The sequence below is a fragment of the Denticeps clupeoides genome, chromosome 11, assembly GCF_900700375.1.
Source record: "Denticeps clupeoides chromosome 11, fDenClu1.1, whole genome shotgun sequence".
NCBI classification, from domain to species: domain Eukaryota; kingdom Metazoa; phylum Chordata; class Actinopteri; order Clupeiformes; family Denticipitidae; genus Denticeps; species Denticeps clupeoides.
In genome coordinates, this window is record NC_041717.1 from 19,143,255 (window position 1) to 19,162,177 (window position 18,923).

At 47.7% G+C, this 18,923-nt stretch overlaps 1 protein-coding gene across 4 annotated transcripts; it reads left to right on the plus strand.

Annotated features, from left to right (window-relative positions):
• Positions 1-2,275: 2,275 nt before the first annotated feature.
• On the plus strand, positions 2,276-17,891 carry cep120 (centrosomal protein 120). 4 transcript variants are annotated; one of them, XM_028996047.1, is made up of 21 exons: positions 2,276-2,314; positions 2,387-2,548; positions 4,606-4,762; positions 4,863-4,977; positions 5,067-5,202; positions 5,803-5,939; positions 6,119-6,316; positions 6,459-6,683; positions 6,815-6,998; positions 7,438-7,621; positions 7,995-8,144; positions 8,454-8,636; positions 8,847-8,943; positions 9,054-9,200; positions 9,304-9,393; positions 9,603-9,695; positions 10,182-10,343; positions 12,773-12,895; positions 13,101-13,199; positions 16,248-16,393; positions 17,329-17,891. In XM_028996047.1, the coding sequence occupies exons 2-21, from the start codon at positions 2,500-2,502 to the stop codon at positions 17,537-17,539; spliced, it is 2,886 nt and encodes a 961-aa protein (XP_028851880.1). In that variant the 5' UTR covers positions 2,276-2,314; positions 2,387-2,499; the 3' UTR covers positions 17,540-17,891. The 4 variants fall into 4 exon arrangements, 1 of the variants encoding a protein (XP_028851880.1); XR_003751234.1 differs by lacking the exons at positions 13,101-13,199; positions 16,248-16,393; positions 17,329-17,891 and having other exon boundaries at positions 2,282-2,548; positions 10,182-11,748; positions 12,773-12,890; XR_003751233.1 differs by lacking the exons at positions 13,101-13,199; positions 16,248-16,393; positions 17,329-17,891 and having other exon boundaries at positions 2,282-2,548; positions 10,182-11,972; positions 12,773-12,881.
• Positions 17,892-18,923: the final 1,032 nt, after the last annotated feature.

The window sequence follows — 18,923 nt, forward strand, 5'->3', positions numbered from 1 at the left end:
GCTTTTATTGCAGGAGCAGTGAATGCTTTCCTGGTAGCCCTGGCTGATATGATTCCAGGTCATGACCCCCAGCCAAATGGATAGTAAGTTTGGCCAGAGCCGGTTTGGCCAGATTGACCAGAAAATCCACACATGAAATAACATGAAATGTGATTTGAATAGGAAATGAAATGAAAATTTTTCTTAATCATTCAATCATAGATAGATAGATGCTTTATTCATCCCAGAGGGAAATTTACAGACTTATATTTAAGAAGCAAATATGAAAACCCCTTATAAACCTGTAGTTATTTCAAAATCAAACACGTTCGCAAAAAGAGAAGGTTAAAAGAAAATCAACCAATTTTGCATCCTGTGACTTATTTTCATCTTATGAACTTTTTTTTCATACGTCACCGTACTGTCACAGTACCTGAAGTTCAGAGTCACCAGTCCACCTAGTGTGCATGCCCTTGGATGACGGGAGTAGACCCTCTCTAGCACTGTGAGAGCGCACAGACTCTGGGATTCAAAGATAGTTAATCACTGCGCTACCGTGCGGCCCTGTAGTAAATCATTAATCAGTATTGGAGCACATCAACATGAAATTGTTGCCACTTTGTCCCCATAAATTTTTTATAACAAGTGGAAATTCTGGTGATTCAGTGTCAATTAATATTTGAAAGGTCCCATGACATGAAAATTTCACTGTGATTGGATATAAAAATGAGCATAAATTAGCATTTTTTTTTGTTCAGTCAAATGAGAGGTTAATTTTGTTTCGACACCACTTCCTGTATGTACCAAACATTGTGGTTGGTGAATGGTGTTGATGACGTCATTTCCGCAAATGCCCTCTCACTTCTATAGGCCGCTCTCCTTCACAGCCCGCCTCTCTCCTCATTAGCATTTAAAGGTGGACGGATGGACCACACCTACTCTCCTTCATTACCGTCACCAATAAAAGCCTTCTACAGACCACGCCCACAGGTGGACATATGGAGCACACCTACTCTCCCTCATGACCGTCACCAATAAAAGCCTTCTACAGGCCATGCCCACAGGTGGACAGATGGAGCACACCTACTCTCCCTCATGACCGTCACCAATAAAAGCCTTCTACAGGCCACGCCCACAGGTGGACAGATGGAGCACACCTACTCTCCCTCATGACCGTCACCAATAAAATCCTTCTACAGACCACGCCCACAGGTGGACGGATGGACCACACCTACTCTCCCTCATTACCGTCACCAATAAAAGCCTTCTACAGGCCACGCCCACAGGTGGACGGATGGAGCACACCTACTCTCCCTCATTACCGTCACCAATAAAATCCTTCTACAGACCACGCCCACAGGTGGACAGATGGACCACACCTACTCTCCCTCATTACCGTCACCAATAAAAGCCTTCTACAGGCCACGCCCACAGGTGGACGGATGGACCACACCTACTCTCCCTCATTACCGTCACCAATAAAAGCCTTCTACAGGCCACGCCCACAGGTGGACGGATGGAGCACACCTACTCTCCCTCATTACCGTCACCAATAAAATCCTTCTACAGACCACGCCCACAGGTGGACGGATGGAGCACACCTACTCTCCCTCATTACCGTCACCAATAAAATCCTTCTACAGACCACGCCCACAGGTGGACAGGTGGAGCACACCTACTCTCTAATTACCATCACCAATAAAATCCTTCTACAGGCCACGCCCACAGGTGGACGGATGGAGCACACCTACTCTCCCTCATTACCGTCACCAATAAAATCCTTCTACAGACCACGCCCACAGGTGGACGGATGGAGCACACCTACTCTCCCTCATTACCATCACCAATAAAAGCCTTCTACAGGCCACGCCCACAGGTGGACAGATGGAGCACACCTACTCTCTCTGTACTGTCACCTTGCGTACTGTCCTGGCACCATTTCATACTTTATATTTGGAAACAAATATAAAGTTGGTGTTTCTGTTCAATATTAAAGTATATTAAAATTACATTCAGTTTGTGCATCCAATTTTTTTCTTTGCTTATTTCAAACAAATAATTCCGTTCCTGCTTCGCAATCCAGTCAGCGTCTGCATTACACGCCGTGTGAGAGACGCAGCTGAGAAGTCACTTTTCCCTCCATAATGAAAGCCACCAGTGTTGTGAAGGACTGTGCTCCCCTGAGGGGGCAAGAAGCACAGAAAACGTGCAGATTCGCGGTTGAATGTATGCTGTGAGTGTGTGTGTGTTTAATAAAGAGGAGCGAACAGGGCGCATGCGCGTCAGTCTGGTTTCCGGTCAACGAGGCGGAAGTGGTGTCGACAATTTCGAACCGGTGAGAGGCGGCAACTGGTCGGAACGCCGCGGGAGTGGCTGTTTTCATTTATTTCCTTTTTATTCCTCACAGTCTCGTAGATCTCCGAGGGACAAAACCGCAAACATCCGAAATGTGGCCTTAACCAAGTACAACAGACAGCGTTGACAAGAGAAGAAGACGAAAAAAACAAAGAGAATGTCATTATGGCGTCTAAATCCGATCAGCTTCTCATCGTGGTGTCCATCCTTGAAGGTAAAAAGTCGTTTTAAAGCCGCACGCAGGTTGGTTCTGCTGAAAAGGTCGCTTAAACTTGGGGGGGGAAATGGAGTTTGGCGTCTGTTGCCAGGAGAGCCGCCGGAGTCCAGACGTGGCTTCACACTCGCCGTTTAAATCCCATTTTACATTTACAGCATTTAATCAGACGCCATTACAGTCATTAGTGACAGCAGAGACACTAGTGTGTTAAATGTCCTGTTCAGGTACACGATGGTAGGGAGTGGGGTTTTAACCTGGGACTTTGTGGTCAGGCTACTGCTGGTGTCATTTCACCCTAATTGTCGAAACGTCCTGCCAAAGGCAACTGCGCATGCGCACGGTTTTCAACGTTTATTTCGAGTAGTTGAAGGAAAACACGCTAAGTGCACCGCCAAATACTTGTTTCTTAACCATCACAACGTACAGCACAGGCCAAAAGTTTGGACACACCTTTTCATTCAATGTGTTTTCATTATTTTCATGACCATTTACGTTGGTAGATTCTCACCGAAGGCATCAAAACTATGAATGAACACATGTTATATACTTAACAAAAAGTATCCACAGTCACCGGACCTGAACCCAGTCGAGATGGTTTGGGGTGAGCTGAACCAACAGGCGCTGAACACCTCTGGGAACTCCTTCGAGACTGTTGGAAAAGAATTTCAGGTGACGACCTCTTGAAGCTCATCGAGAGAATGCCAAGAGTGTGCAAACAGTAATCAGAGCAAAGAAACTAGAATATAAAACATGTTTTCACCTTTTTTTGTTAAGTATGTAACTCCACATGTGTTCATTCATAGTTTTGATGCCTTCAGTGAGAATCTACCAACGTAAATGGTCATGAAAATAAAGAAAACACATTGAATGAGAAGATGGGCCACAACTTTTGGCCTGTACTGTACCTGTGGTTTTTGGACAATGAAGTGTCATGATTAATATTCACACAGGTAAAACACCGGTGGTAGGACAATCTCGTGGGTGTTTCTGAGCTATCACACCATACTACCTGTGGTTTATGGACAGTATATTAGTATAATTATTATACAAACCAATTTTTTTATATAAGGGATCAATGCATTTTTGTACCACGTCAGGAGAAACCGGGCACAATGCGACCAAGGACATGAATGAATATTTTATTTAAAGTATACCAGGTTTTTTGTTTTTCTCCGTTTTTTTTATGAACTTTTAAAGTCTGTCCATACTGCGGCTTTTATTGCTTGACACTGAATTCTGCGGTTTATTTCCAGATGGTGGAGGTTTTGTGGGCGAAATGGCCTCATTTAAATCAGGCCTAATTCCAGCACCGTCCTCCTTCTATTCACTCAGTTTTAGTGCCCTCAAATCTAATAATTCTGTAACTTCTTAAGCTGCTTTCTCCAGAGTTTCAGAAAAGAGAATTTCATAATTTGGTTGCCAGGTCAGGGAGTTTTCGTGTGTATTTACGCGTCTTTGTTCCCAGCAAGTTCCCAAGCATGCCAAGCCAGTGAAAATTTCAAGATATTTGTCTTTGAAACAGAAGATGCCCGTGGAGGATGTCAGTGATGTAGTTGAGCTTTTGGTTTGTCTGGCGATGTTCAACAACAATGCCGTAAATGCCGCTTTGAATTCTGTAACACCTTTAAACGACCTTTTCTGCTCAGCACCCAAACATTATATTGGACACTTTGAATTTCGTGGAAATTCTGCTTGGTGGTCAGGGAGTATTAAGTCTGATGTAGAGTCGGAACCCTGTTTCTAAATTTACAGCATTTATCAGATTCCTTATCCAGAGCACCTTACAATCAGTAGTTACAGGGACAGTTCCCCCCTGGAGACACTCAGGGTTAAGTGTCTTGCTCAGGGACACAATGGTAGCAGGTGGGATTTGAACCTGGGTCTTCTGGTTCATAGGTGTGTTACCCGCTAGACCACTGCCACCCGTAAAAACGGGGCATTTGCAACGTTTGCGTATGTCAAATAAACGTGAATTCCGAATCCTTGAATTAAAGTGAATCCGGTGCTGCGGTGCCATAGGTACGTGCTTTAGTTCATTTCCTTTTTTTACGTAGGCCGCCATTTCCCGAAGAGTCCGCGCCACAGCTTGCTGGTAGAGGCTCGGTTCGACGGGGAGCAGCTGTCCACAGACCCCGTGGAGCAGAGGGAGCACCCCCAGTTCAGTACAGAGCTGGCCTGGGAACTCGACCGCAAGACCCTGCACCAGCACAGGTCTGGCGGCGAGTGAACGATAAAGCTTTCTCATTATGGACCTTCGTTAAGCGCCCCATGTAGACCTGATCCACAGCCGTTTTCTGTGCCTCCATGTCAGACTGCAGCGGACCCCAATCAAGTTACAGTGCTACGCGGTGGACGCCGGCACGTCGGCAAAGGAATCCGTTGGGTACATTGTCCTGGACCTCAGATCCATACAGGAAGTGAAGCAAGTATGTTTTACAGTCGTTTCCGTATCTTCTTTACAACTGAAAAATGACTCGGTATTATTGGTGACATGAATCCTCCTTATTTTTTGCAGCCGGCAAAGTGGTATCCTCTGTTGAGTAGCAAGTATGCCAAGCTGAAGCCTGCTCTTCTGCTGAGCATGGTGCTGGAGAATGACAGCAAGCAGATGCCGGAGCCTTTCAAGGCCAAGAAAGCTCCGCCCAGACCAGGTATCGAGCTCTGTTTTAAATCCGTGTGGTTTCGCTTTATTTACATTTTCAAATCTCAGTATAAAAAAATTGCCAATATTCCGATTTTACGTGCCCTTCGCCAGTCGTTTGTGACTGTTCCGGTGATGCTGGCACAGGATTTGGTTTGCGCTCGCCATAAGCTGTCGGATTTTCCACCATTTCTGAGGCCTTTTCATTTGTGAAAGGCTATAGGACCACCGCTATTCCCTTCTTAATGAACTTTCCTACAGTCAGTAAAAACCTGGAGAAGCCGTGGAATTTAAAGTTATGGAAAAGTCATTGAAATCTGGTTGACGCATGATTGTATAACAAAGTACATAGTTCCTGCAAGAGAACCGTTCTTTATGTTTACAACTCCAATGTTTAAAGTTAAGCTTTTCAGGGTTTTCATAAGTTTAGTTTAACAATATTTTGGTACATTTGACTTTGTTTTTTTTCCTCCACAGGAATTTCAGAGAACGTATGGTCATAGAATAATTGAACTGTAATAGAATTCTTACTAATGATGTCAGAGTGCATCAAGCTCCTTTATTAGCAGCCACGTAATCCTCAGCAAGATATTTCCTTGCATGTCCGCAGGCTCTCCTGTGCCGCATGGGAAACTGAAGGCGTTTCTGAACGAGGAGGAAGGCTACCACCAAATAGGTCCAGCAGACAGCTGCACCGACCTGTTCGTTCTGTCCGTCACCGTGGCGTTTGCAGCCAAATTGGAACAGGTGACTGGACCAGCAACGCTGCTTGTCTGGTTTTCCTAGACGCTGAGCCTCATCGCGGCCAACTGTAACGCCATTCCCAGCTCGCAGCACTTGCTTTAGCCTGCATAACGTCAATATTTCACGACTTACTGACCTCTGAGTCAAGTTGTTTCTTCCTTTTTTCTGTTGGGTGGTTTCAGTTGATCACAAGCACCACTAAGATCTCCAGTGAGGGCTCGGCGTTCTTCTTCTACTACACGCTGCTGGGAAATGACATCACCAGCGAGCCGTTCCAGAACCTCATCAGCCCGAAGTTTGAGCCGGAGCGAGCGTCGGTGCGCATCCGCAGCAGCACGAAGCTGATCCAGGCGTTCCTGGCTCAGCAGCCCAACCTCCAGGTAAGGGGAGAGAGGTGGTAGCCTGGTGGGTCACACAATCACGGATTCGAACCCCACTTAATGCCATCGTGTCCCTGAGCAAGACACTTGACCAATTTTTGTTGCCGTGTTTCAGTGCAGTTCTACTCTGATTGGTTCACAGGTCCACCTGTGCTGCGGGAAACACTCGCTCGGCACCGCAGGCGTCCCTCTGTCGGGTCTGCTGAGGGGTATCGGTGACTTGGACAGGCAGCCAACCACCGTGGAGGGCGCCTTCGCCCTGCATCCGCCCGCCCTGGCAAGACAGGCTCTTCCTCCCCTGCCCTCTGACCTGCAGCCCACGGTGGGCGTGTCAGTCAGTGTGAGGAAGGAGGGGCAAGGCGTTAAGGTAGGACCCAAATCATGCCACAGTGAAGACGCTGGACTAGAATGTGCATCTCAGGACTGGAAGATCTTGGGCTTAATGGGGGAGCAGAGTTCTAGTGCCACCTCATGCCAGCGTGCCATCTTTTGCTGCAGTCAGCTGGGCTTGATGTTGGCCCCCAGACTCTGGTCACCCAGGCAGCTGTGTCTCCTGTCCGACCACGTCCCGAGTCTCCAGCCGCGGAACAGAGAGACCCCACGCCATCGCCTGACAGGAGCCCCATCCCAGACCAGACTGAGAGCGAAGCAGAGAGCCTGCTGGAGGATGCAGGACAACCTGGTCGGTCGGCACCGAAAACGATCATTTACATGCATGTAATGATTAGATGCATGTCCAGGGGTGTCACATCCATTGTCACATCCACATTGTGCATTTAAGCGAGAATGCAAATCAAATTAAAGCTCTTTCTACTGACAGAATCATGTGAATTAATTCTTAGTAATTTTTTAGTGTTATTTACCAAAACCATTAAACCTCCGTACCTAATATAGAGATATGTTCAGAGGTAAAAACCTATTTAATATGCAGAGCAACAAAAATCCAATAGTTGTGTGGTGAGGTTGCACCAAGAATTTTTGTAAGTCGATCTGGATAAGGGCGTCTGATAAATGCTGTAAATGTAAATGTAAGAATGTTAGCAGGTGAATAGATATCTTTATATAACCAGTTAAATGAGATCCAGCACTTAACTGACTGAGCTACTCTGGTTCTTTTTTAGCCCCACAGCCTTCTGCCCCCGATGCGCCCGCGGCAGCGAATGATCCGGAAGGCCCTGCGTCGTCGGTCACCGTTTCCGCACCGAAGATCGCCATTCCCGCTTCCGCACACCACTACTGCTTCTCCATGGACCTGCGCAGCGTCCGCAGCCTGAACGTGACCTTTCCAGTCAACTGCACTCTTAGGTGTTTGTCCAGAGGATTTACATTTTTTCCCCAAATTACATTAGCCTTAATAAAGAACCTGTGGTGTGTGTGTGTGTGTGTGTGTGTGTGTGTGTGTGTGTAATATATATGTATATGTGTTATATATATATATATATATACACACACACACACGCACACACACACACTGTATATATGTATGTTTGTTTGTTTTTCTCTCTTTCATCTCTCTTCAATTTTATGTTCGCTTCAAATAGTGGCTACATGCTCACCTTCCAGCATGGGTGAATTATGGAAATAGCCAACTGAGACACTGAGAGTTTGGGAAAACTCATTTTTCCTGATTTTGCGAGCCAACTGAATGAAGTGTTTGGTGATTTTTCTTCTCTTGCAGATATGCTTACCAGTTCTTCGGAAGTGCCGCGCCCATCGTGACGAGTCCACCGGTGGAGGTCAAGAGGAACACAGAGGTGTTTCTGCCCCGATCCTACTGTGCCTTCGATTTCGCCGCCCTCTCCAACCAGCTACAAGACACTTTTCTCAGGTGAGACCTGGAATAGTTAATATTGTTTAAACGTGGTCTGTGGTGGATATGGCGCCCAATGCCCCAGGCGGACTCCAGAGAGTGAGACTGAGTCAAACATAGCTCATTCAAATAATTCTATATGTTTTAGGCTCATCACAATACTAACTATTTAAAGTACAAATTTTATTTTATTGATGTTTTGTAGTAATCATCTCAAACATACGTGTCACATTTTGCACTGTTTAATTTGATATTGTGATTTCTACAACTTGTCTCCCACTCTACTTCCCACATTTTTTCATCTGTCTCCCTCATCTCCCCCCCCAGAGTCCCTCTGCTGGTAGAGATGTGGCACAGGGACCCCAGCTCCAGTGACGTTCTCCTGGGCACTGCCACTGTCCAGCTGTCGCACCTCCTGACCGCAGAAAAGAGTCGCTTTGTGGGTCCAACCGGCCAGCAGCACTGGAGACAGACATTCATGGAGCGGCTGCCCATTCTCAGCACTCAGGGGTACAGCCCCTTTTTTGTTAGCCCCTTTCCCCATCCAAAAACTCTGTTATTAATGTCTGTAAACGAATGATCAATTTAACAGGTTTTCTCATCTGGCATTGATGCTGCAGTACATTGACTATCCTCTAGATGGCACTATAGGTTTATCTGAGTGTGGCTTTGTTGACCCCGTGGCTGCTGAACTTCATTATGAACATGTTTCTCATGCAGGTCCAGAGAAAAGGTAGCTGAGCTGTGCTACGTCACGGTGCTGGAGGACTTGGGTTTCGTAAAAGCTCAAGACATGGTTGTTTCGGAATCATCACAGGTATGGGCTTTTAAACCGCAACATGGGACAGTCGTTGCCATTTTCTCAGTCCCTTTTAAATTTCCGTGGTGCCTTCTTAACTGTGACACATTTTCAACATTTTACAACAGAGCTTGAACCCTGTCCGATCAAAACCGGCAGCACCCCCACCGCATGGGTCCGAAGGGACCGCAGAGGCTCGGGACACCCTGGAGTACAGGGCCGCCCTGGAGCTGGAGATGTGGAAGGAAATGCAGGAGAGCCTTTTTGACGATCAGGTGATTTTGATTTTTTATTTTTTGGTATCACTGCCAGTTCAACTTTGACGTTTTAACCCGTGTTTGTATATAATTTGATATTTAAAAAAATGTTGCTCCGTAGCTGAAGAAAAAGGAGCTGAGCCACATGCAGGCACTGGCAGAGGAGTGGAGGAAGAGAGATCGGGAGCGAGAAGCTCTGGTCAAGAAAAAGGTCAGCCTGTAACCTCTGATCTTTGAACTTTACCCTTTTAGTGTACTCGCTTCTACAGTTGACGAGAAGAACCACTATATAATGGGTCACCCATATCTGGATTTAGGCTTTTGCACACGTCAATTAGGTTTTTGGAATGTTCCCAACCTGTCAGTCAAAACAGTCATGAATGATGTTTCCTGTGCTCTCTCTGTTACTTTGTGTGCTAGGAGATGGAGTATTGTCTCCTAGAAGAACAGCTTCAGAAGACGCTGGCAGATCTGGAGAAGAGAGAGAAGCACTTGGCTCATGCTGAGTTGGAGGTATGGGAGGTTTCCCTATCTTGATATCCAAATTTATTTTTAAATGAATATGGGGCAGTGGGGGCCTAGCGGTTAAGGAAGTGGCCCCGTAATCAGAAGCTTGCCGGTTCGAATCCCGATCCACCAAGGTGCCACTGAGCAAGCACCGTCCCCACACTCTGCTCCTCTGCTGCCCGCTGCTCACCAAGGGTGATGGTTAAATACAGATGACACACTTCGTTGTGTCACCGCATGCTGTGCTGCAGTGTTTCACGATGACTCACTTTCAAATGTTTTAGTCAGTTATTTAGTCAGAAATTGAACATGAATAAAAACAATAACCTTATGTCTGTATCTCCTCATTCGTCATGGCTTCTGTCTTCTGGTGAAAGTCCTGATGGTCTGTTGTAGACCGGGGGGAACAAGTGCAAGACCTTCCTTCAGATTAAATCTGGGGATCTGGAAGAAGGTGGCCTGGTCTGACTAATCACTGTCCCTAACTTACAGACACAACAGCTACACAGGGAGATGCGGGCGGGGCACGAGTCGTCCATGCGGGACCTGCAGGACAACAGTCGGAGGCTGCGTGAAGACTGTGCCCACCAAGTGGATCTGGAGAGGTCAAAGGTCAGGCAGTTGGAGGAGGAAAACGCTCGACTGCAACAGCAGGTAGGCACGGCCCACAGAGGTCAGGATGTGCCACATCGACCCTGGAGGGGTGCAATGGACCTCATTTTTTACGATAAAGACCACACAACGTGTTTTTTTTTTTTTTTTACAATAAAACTTTTTAAAATAAAAATGTTTACAATAAAAACCCAACAACCTTTCCACATAATAACCCCATCCTCATGCCAGATTGATTAATTAAAAAGAACAAGATAACAATATTGTTTCTGGAACTAATAGTCGGATTCTGAGACTGAAGGCTTGTAAAATACTCCAGGAACGGCCCCCACACCTTATGAAGGTATCGCTAATTGAGTAGCGTATCTTTTCGAGGCTTAGACAGGACATGAGGTCCCTCATCCATTGAGCACGGGTGGGAGGAGCAGCACCTCTCCATCTGAGTAAGACTGCACGTCCGGCTAAAAGGGAAGCAAAAGATACTGACCGGCATTTTACCGGGGTCAGACATGCATCATCACTGATGCCAAAAAACGCAATCAAAGGATTAGGTTCTATATTAGGTCTGAAATATCTCCCTCCAATATGTTTCAAGGCCAGGACACGACCAATACATATGAATAAGCGAAGCATCCTCACTTCCACATTTATCACAGCAGGGATCCACATTTGGGTAAATACGCGATAGTTTGACTTTGGACATATAATAGGGGACCTTTTAAGCTCAAGGCAATAGTCGGTCTGGGCTGTTTGCTACTGTGTGTGTGTGAGAGAGGGAAGGAGAAGTGTGACAGACTAGACAAATTTTCCCGGTGCTGGTTACGACAGGACATCCTATCGCGTGTTTAAAAAGGCGCAACTAATTCATTCCGAAGGCCTCTGATTTATTCGCAGCTCTCCAGAGTTCAACATTCTAATTTTGGCCCGTTACGTCTGGTCCCGCGGACTAAGTGTGACGAGGATTAAGACCGGCCTCGGCGTTCGGCCCGGTGCTTGGCTTAATCCGTGTTTGGGAAAGGTGCCCGAAGTGTAATATGAACGTTTAAACACTGTAAACCAGGCCCGGTGATGTATTATAAAGGCCGCGCGGCTCGAGCAGGAACACGGGGGCGCGAAGGAATCGCACAGACAGGACAACCTTCGTCACGGGCCCCTCGAAGCCAGCGTAGGCCGCGGGGCTTCAAACAGTGTTCCCGTGGCCATACGTAACCGCCCGCCTCACCGCGCCGCCCCTCATCTCTCTCACGTTCTTGTCTCTCTCTCTCTCTCTCTCTCTCTCTCTCTCTCTACCCCCTCTTTCGCCGAGGAGGGAAAAAGCTGCACGTCTCCGGCCAGTCAGTTCATGTCCTGCGTGCCGACAGCCCACCAACCGAAATAGCTCCGTCTGCCGTCTCACTTTCCCAGAAAACATCTGGCCCGCGCCGCCGCCGCTAACAAATCAAGCAAAGTAGGTTTCTGACGTGACAGGACAGGAGAGGAGAGGAGGGGCACCGGCATCGAAACATGCATCCGTCCACCATCCAACACACACACACACACACACACACACCCGGAGCCTGGTGCTCTGGATATGGCCTGACAGAGGGAGGGAGAGAGAGAGAGCGAGAGAGAAGGCTTCCTTGGCCGTCTGTTTACTGTCGACTGGAAAAGCGCCGGACGGGCCGGTGGATGGTTTGTTTACACCGCGCCGTGTTTAGCGCTCTTAACGCCGGGATCGGGCCACTTTGCTGAGGGTTTTTAAAGTAGCCGGCCGGCGTGATGGATGGTGGGGAGCTGCACTCGGGGAGGGAGAGAACCGGAGCCGTCCAATCGCCTCCTCTTCACTATGTTGTGGTCAACTGGAGCGACTGAGATTTGTCGAGGAAAAATCGCCAGAAAAAGATGTTTTTAATTAAAATGATCAAAATATTATCGAATAATGAAAAAAAAAATTTTTTTTTTAGTCATTAAAACCATTAAAAAGTCATGGAATTATTTTGGAATGAAGATATAAAGTTCTGTAAATATCATTGAAATCTGATTGACACTTTTCCAACTATGATGTTTAAAACGTATGGTATGTTTATCATTGAAATTATTTTCCAAAAATGTGTAAGAACCATGCAACAAATTAACAACACATGTTAATCACTATTAATTCTCAAGATTAAATCTTGCAACGGGGCGTAGGGGGAAAGAGGGTCAGGGCATCATTCGCCACCGACACGCAGCATCCGAACAACAGAACTGAAGAAGCAATATTATTTGAATACGCCGGAACAGAAATATTTTATTCATGCCGGGTTCAAACCACACTTACTACCATCGTGTCCCTGAGCAAGACACTTAACCCTGAGTGTCTCCAGGGGGGGACTGTCCCTGTAACTACTGATTGTAAGTCGCTCTGGATAAGGGCGTCTGGTAAATGCTGTAAATGTAAAATATCTCGGTCCGAGCAAATGGCCTCAGGTTCACGTGTTCTTCCTCTGAAGTTATCAGATGCGGCCAGCAGATTCAAGCTGCTGGAGAGGGACTTCCAGCTGTTCCGGGAGCAGCAGCACACGCGTCCGGAGATCCAGCTGCAGTCGGAAGTGAACCTGCTCCGGTTGGAGAAGGTGAGCCAATCACGCGCAGTCTTTTTTTTTTTTTTGCTCATCAGTTCGGTTTATATATTTCCCCATTCAGCAAACTTCTAATCATTCAACTTAACAGCATTAAAAAAAAAAGTCAAATCCAGCCACACCATTTCTAAAAATTAGTACAGCGGCTGTTGTGTTTGTTGGAGCAAATGAATAATTCTACGCATTGTTTCGACGCGAGGCGGAGCTTGAAAGGAAACTGGAGTCGACCACCAAGTCCAAGCTGCACTACAAGCAGCAGTGGGGCCGCGCCCTGAAGGAGCTGGCCCGCTTTAAACAGGTACGAGCACACCACGCGGTCATCCTCAGGGTCATGAGGGTCAGGGTGGGACCTTACTTGCAGTCGAGGGTGAATGGCACACACTCGCCTATGAACCAGAAGACCCAGGTTCAAACCCCACTTACTACCATTGTGTCCCTGAGCAAGACACTTAACCCTGAGTGTCTCCAGGGGGGGACTGTCCCTGTAACTACTGATTGTAAGTCGCTCTGTATAAGGCCGTCTGATAAATGCTGTAAATGTAAATGTGAAAAAAAATATTTTTTACGCTCCCTGAATAACCTGCAAACGTACAGAATGTCGGGCCGCGAGGACTTAAGCACGCCGTTACGCGGCAACATTTCCTACCGAGCGGCCATTACTCCTCGTTTAATCTGACAGTGGAGCGGGAAGGATGTCCAAACGACACTCTGAACGACTGCAGATGATGGAGAACCGCATTAGAACCAGGTTATGGAGCCATTTGTTTAACGTGTGTGCGATTTGTGAGACCCGGGCTCACGTTTTCAACAATTTTACGTCGTAGCAACAGGTAGTGAAATACAGCGGCCTTGCGACTGTCTGTGCACAGTGAGACACAGCAGGACATCTCCAGCGAGGCTAATGTTAGTGTAAACACCACACACATACACACACACACACACACACACACGCTTATCAGGCCTTGCTAATAACTGTTATGGACGAGAACCATCTGGAAAATCCCAGCCTGTCTCTTTTTTTTTTTTTTTTTTTTTTAAGGGCCAGATATACGTAAAGAAAACACAAGTTGATAAATTTTTCAAAGCAGACCGTGACCATTAATCATGTTCGTATTATGACGGGCGTTTGCCAGAGTTGTGACCGCGTCCGTCACGGGAAAATGAATCCGTGTTTCGCGATTGTGTTTTAAAGGAAATAAGCATTTGATGGAGCGCCTGTCCTGTTCATATTTTGGACATGTAAACATACGCAGTATGAATGTATAAATATTGTTACGTAACACGAACAAGCGTAACATTTATCTTAACCTTTAACCTCAATAACCAATGGCTAATGACCTCTTACCAAATAAAACTTTAAGCAGTACATTTAAGCCTTTTTTTGTACTAAATCAGTAGTAAGTAAAAAAAAAAAATGCTGCATTCCTTGCTGAAGCTTATCTCACGACCTCTGAAACAGCAGACACGCTAAGCAGATTCATTTCAGGCGCTCCGTCCCGGCGACTCCCTCCTCCTCCTCCTCCCCTGTCGGTGTTAAACTCCCGTCTCGCTGTTCTCAGACGCTTTTTCGGTGTTTCGTGTCAGTCGTGAGAGCCGAGAAATCGGAGCGCTGAAATCCCCCAGATGCGGGGCCCGTCTGTCAGCTCGCTCCTTTTCCAGAAAACTCCGGTTGAGGCGCGTCTGGGAGTCGGCCGGGCCTGTCCCTGACCCCTCGCTGGCGGGGGTCACGCGCCGGTCACCCCCCGCGCTTTTCAACGTCTACAAAAACACCACCACGCCCACGGCTTCAGCCAAATAGCAAAAATACAACTCGTGCAACTACGTTTTACAACACAAATATGTTCGCGGGAGAGAAAAACAGGCGGCTACACTTTTTAAAAAAATGTTTTTTTTTTACTCTCAGCCCCAGGTAGCCGAGGGAAAACGGCCCTTTTCCCGTGAGATCTCGGCCCCGCGGCGTATTTGTCCTTGTGTGCTAAAGAGGCATTTGGGGTGAAAAGCTCCGGGGGCGGTTGGTATTTTTCTAGCAATTGGGTCGCAACAAATTGCCTTTATTGACCCGCAATGTTCACCGAAAACACCATTAGGTCCAATTACACCTCGACCCCTGAGCCCCGTGACAGAATTACAGTCAACTTCGAGGAGCCGGTGCGGGGGCGCGGCCCCAGGTTCCCACAAGTGGTTCTCCTCTAGAAACGGCAGTCCTAGACCTAGAACCAGAACTAGCAATCATTTTGATAATGGATCGTTCAAATTTTTCTTTTTTTTTTTTGGCCCCCAATTAATCAATTAAATAGTTTTAAAGTTGACAAAAGGAGGTCTGGTCCTGAAACACATTTCATGCAGTTTGATAACTGGTTTTATTCAAAAAATGAACTTAGTGTCAAGATAAAAGTTTTGGCACCAGCTTATGTAGTTACCTCATCAGCTAATGTAATGACAAGCAACTAATCTGTTAGTTAATTCGTGGTGTCAGGCGAGTGCGGACAGAACGTCGACTGTTAACGCCGATTTCTGGCAAAATCCAGATGGGTGTTAAACCACATCAAGCAAACGCCAGTGAAACACCAATCAATTGGCAGCTAAAACTGTGGTAGGTTGGTAGTAGCCTAGTGGGGTAAAACACTCGCCTATGAACCAGAAGACCCAGGTTCAAACCCCACTTACTACCATTGTGTCCCTGAGCAAGACACTTAACCCTGAGTGTCTCCGGGGGGGACTGTCCCTGTAACTACTGATTGTAAGTCGCTCTGGATAAGGGCGTCTGATAAATGCTGTAAATGTAACCCGTTCAGAGGGCATTCGGAGTGGCGCTGTACTCCGATCAGGCGGTCACTGTCGCTACCGGCACTACTTTTAACTAAAATATTTACACCGTCGCCAGTAAACCACCAAGCAACGTCTCTATGATATATACCTTGTGTACCGTGCTTTCTAATACCCAGAAGACGGCTGAGTCGTGTCTTTCCAAGCGCAGTTCGGAATGGGAGGAGGAGGAGGCCATGGTCACGACTGGCCGCCCTCACGTAGCCCACTTCTGGCCCGTCTGAACGGCCGAGTTTCCCCGCACCTTCCTGTGCTTGTAATGCGCCTTGCTGGCGGGACTGCTGGTGGACGCTCAGTCACGTGAAACATCATCTCGGAATCACCTCTACCAAATACGCTGTAAATACGCTGCGTATTGTGTAGTTGCTCCAAAGTAGGCCTCTGTCAGTGTATATCAAGCGGCGTTTTGTGCTTTTTGGTTCAGGGTAGAAGAATTGCACGATTTGCACGGAACGTGCCAGTAAAAATGTTCTTGTTCGAGGCGTTTCTGATGAGGTGTTTCTGTGTTTTCTGCGGTTAGCGGGAGCAGGAGAACGCCATGTCACGGCTGAAGAAACAGCAGCAGGAGCTGGAGCACATGAGGCTGCGCTACCTGGCAGCCGAGGAGAAGGAAGCTGTCAAAACGGAAAAACACGAGCTGGAGGACATCAGGAACGAGCTGAACAGGTACCGTCCCGGCCTGTTACTGTCCGCCACGCCGCTAACAAGCGCTTACCGCGGTAAAGCCCGACAGGACCGCGCCGTCGTGTGAAACGTGCACTGCCAACAGTCCACAGGTCACCGACAGTCACCAACAGGCCGTTCTGCTGCGGTTGTACCACCCAGGGTCTGTTGGGTTGTAGGAAGTAATGCAGGAAATGATGGAGACCTCTCCTGAGTCATACGGGGCTTTCTCTTTATTATGGAGCTGTTTGTCCGATGATCGATAATAAAGTGAAGTGATGTGATACACAGCAGCACAGCACACAGTGAAATTTGTCCTCTGCATTTAACCATCACCCTGAGTGAGCAGTGGGCACCATGACAGGCGCCCGGGGAGCAGTGTGTGGGGATGGTGCTTTTGCTCAGTGGCACCTCAGTGGTACCTTGGCAGATCGGGATTCGAACCGGCAACCTTCTGATTACAGGGCCGCTTCCTTAACTGCTAGGCCACCACGGCCCCGATATTGAGATACCCTCGAGGAATAAACCAATGCAAATGAGCATGTTGGATGTGGATGCCCACTGCTCACTCAGGGTGATGGGTTAAATGCAGAGGACAAATTTCACTGTGTGCACTGTGCTGCTGTGTATCACATGTGACAATCACTTTTTTTATTCTTTATTCACACATAGTGAATCTGAAATCAGGCCGTGGACCAGGCATTAGGGGTCTAAACCGCTTTTATGAGCCCTAATCTCGGCTCAACAGGCCAACATACTAACAATAAAGCCACCTGGATCTATTTCCGGTCGGATCTTATTTGCTCGTCGGATCTTATGTGCTCGTGACGTAACATCACACTTCCACTACTGCTGCCTGAGTGTTAAAGCCTTTTTTTTGGGGTCATTAAAAGTTTTTCTGATTCTGGCTAATACGAGGTCGCCGTGTTTCGCCGCAGATTAAGGCAGCAGCAGGAGGAGGAGAAGCGGGCGTTGCGGGAGCCCGCGGGGGCCGTGACGCCGAGCGACGGCGCCGAGGAGCGCCTGAGTCACCTGCTGGAGGAGAGGGACACGCTGCTGCGCACGGGCGTGTACACGCACCAGGACCGCATCATCAGCGAGCTCAACCGCCAGATCCAGGAAGCCATTGCACAGCGGGCGCCACACTGACCTCTGCCACACCCGCCTCCGCCCGTTCAGAAGACGAAAGAAATTACAGTTCGGTGCAGAGCGCGGTTGAAATGAAGTTTGTGTGTTTTTACGGAACCAATGTTACCTCTGTTCAGTCACGGATGGTTTTTTTTTTGTGTGTCCTGAATATAATGTGCTGGTCAGACGTTTTGGCTTCAGTTCTGTGTCTGGGTTTGGCCGTTAACAGCAGGGGGTGCTGTGACGTTAGAAAAAGGTCAAAGTTGGTTCACATTTAGGTGCTACATAAATATATTTATTTTCTGTATTTTGTCCCCTTGTACATAGTATGTATGTGGATTTGCGTACTTAATAAACATCTTGATTGATTTTATCATTTGCTTGAATTATTTAAATAGCTTCATTTGAAACGGTTGATCACCTATATTATGAACATAAAGAATTTTTGGTTTATTCGAATTTCTAAAACTATGTGCAGGGCTTCAGATGGCAGCGGTAGCCTAGTGGTTAAGGAAGCGGCCCCGTAACCAGAAGGTCGCTGGTTCGAATCCCGGTCCGCAAAGGTACCACTGAGCACAGCACCGTCCCCACACACTGCTCCCCGGGCGCCTGTCATGGCCGCCCACTGCTCACCCAGGGTGATGGGTTAAAAGCAGAGGACACGTTTCACTGTGTGCACCATGTGCTGTGCTGCTGTGTATCACAATGACAATCGCTTCGCTCATCTCGTGCCATGTATCTGCTTTTCTTAACTCTCAGCATCAGCACTTGGATACCCTTGCAAGATTGATCGGAACGTTGATTCTCGTGGGGTATGGGGTAGGCATGACGAAACAAGCCGTAATCAGAAGGTTGCCGGTTCGAGTCCCGGTCTGCCGAGGGGCCACTGAGCAAAGCACCGTCCCCACACACTGCTCACTCAGGGTGATGGTTAAATACAGAGGACAAATTCCACTGTGTGCCGAGAAGCTCGGAGAGTTTGAAAAGAGGCAAAATAAATGCGGCTTGTCCTGTCATGTGATCTGCGCCTGTGGAAATGGCACCGAGCCTGGGTGCGTTTCGGCCCCTCCCCTCCCTCTCCGCGCCGTGACTGATGCCTTTTTAGTGTTTAGTGTCACGTCTCGCCGGGCCTTGATAAGCCCATTAGGCACCGGCGTAGCCTTCGGCTTCCGCGGGCCTGATGAAGTGGCTGCTTTGACGAGGCCCGCGCAATGCGACTTAACGCCCGCATTGTCCGTGACCCCCTTAAACAGGGGGTCAGGAGAACACCCTCCAGCTCCGACAAAGGGGCTTCTCTGGTGAGCGATGCCTGCGGAGGGGAAAAAGTAAGTGTAAATGGAGACCGCGGCCGGTGCGCTTCTGACCCCGGCTTTGTGTTACGTGATCTCGGCGGGGGGGGGGGTCC

Excerpts from the sequence above, each read along its gene's own strand:
- cep120 (XM_028996047.1), top strand. The coding sequence starts at position 2,500 with ATGGCGTCTAAATCCGATCAGCTTCTCATCGTGGTGTCCATCCTTGAA. Across the intron at positions 4,978-5,066 it reads CCATACAGGAAGTGAAGCAA|CCGGCAAAGTGGTATCCTCT; the intron begins GTATGTTTTACA and ends TATTTTTTGCAG. Across the intron at positions 8,145-8,453 it reads CTACAAGACACTTTTCTCAG|AGTCCCTCTGCTGGTAGAGA; the intron begins GTGAGACCTGGA and ends CTCCCCCCCCAG.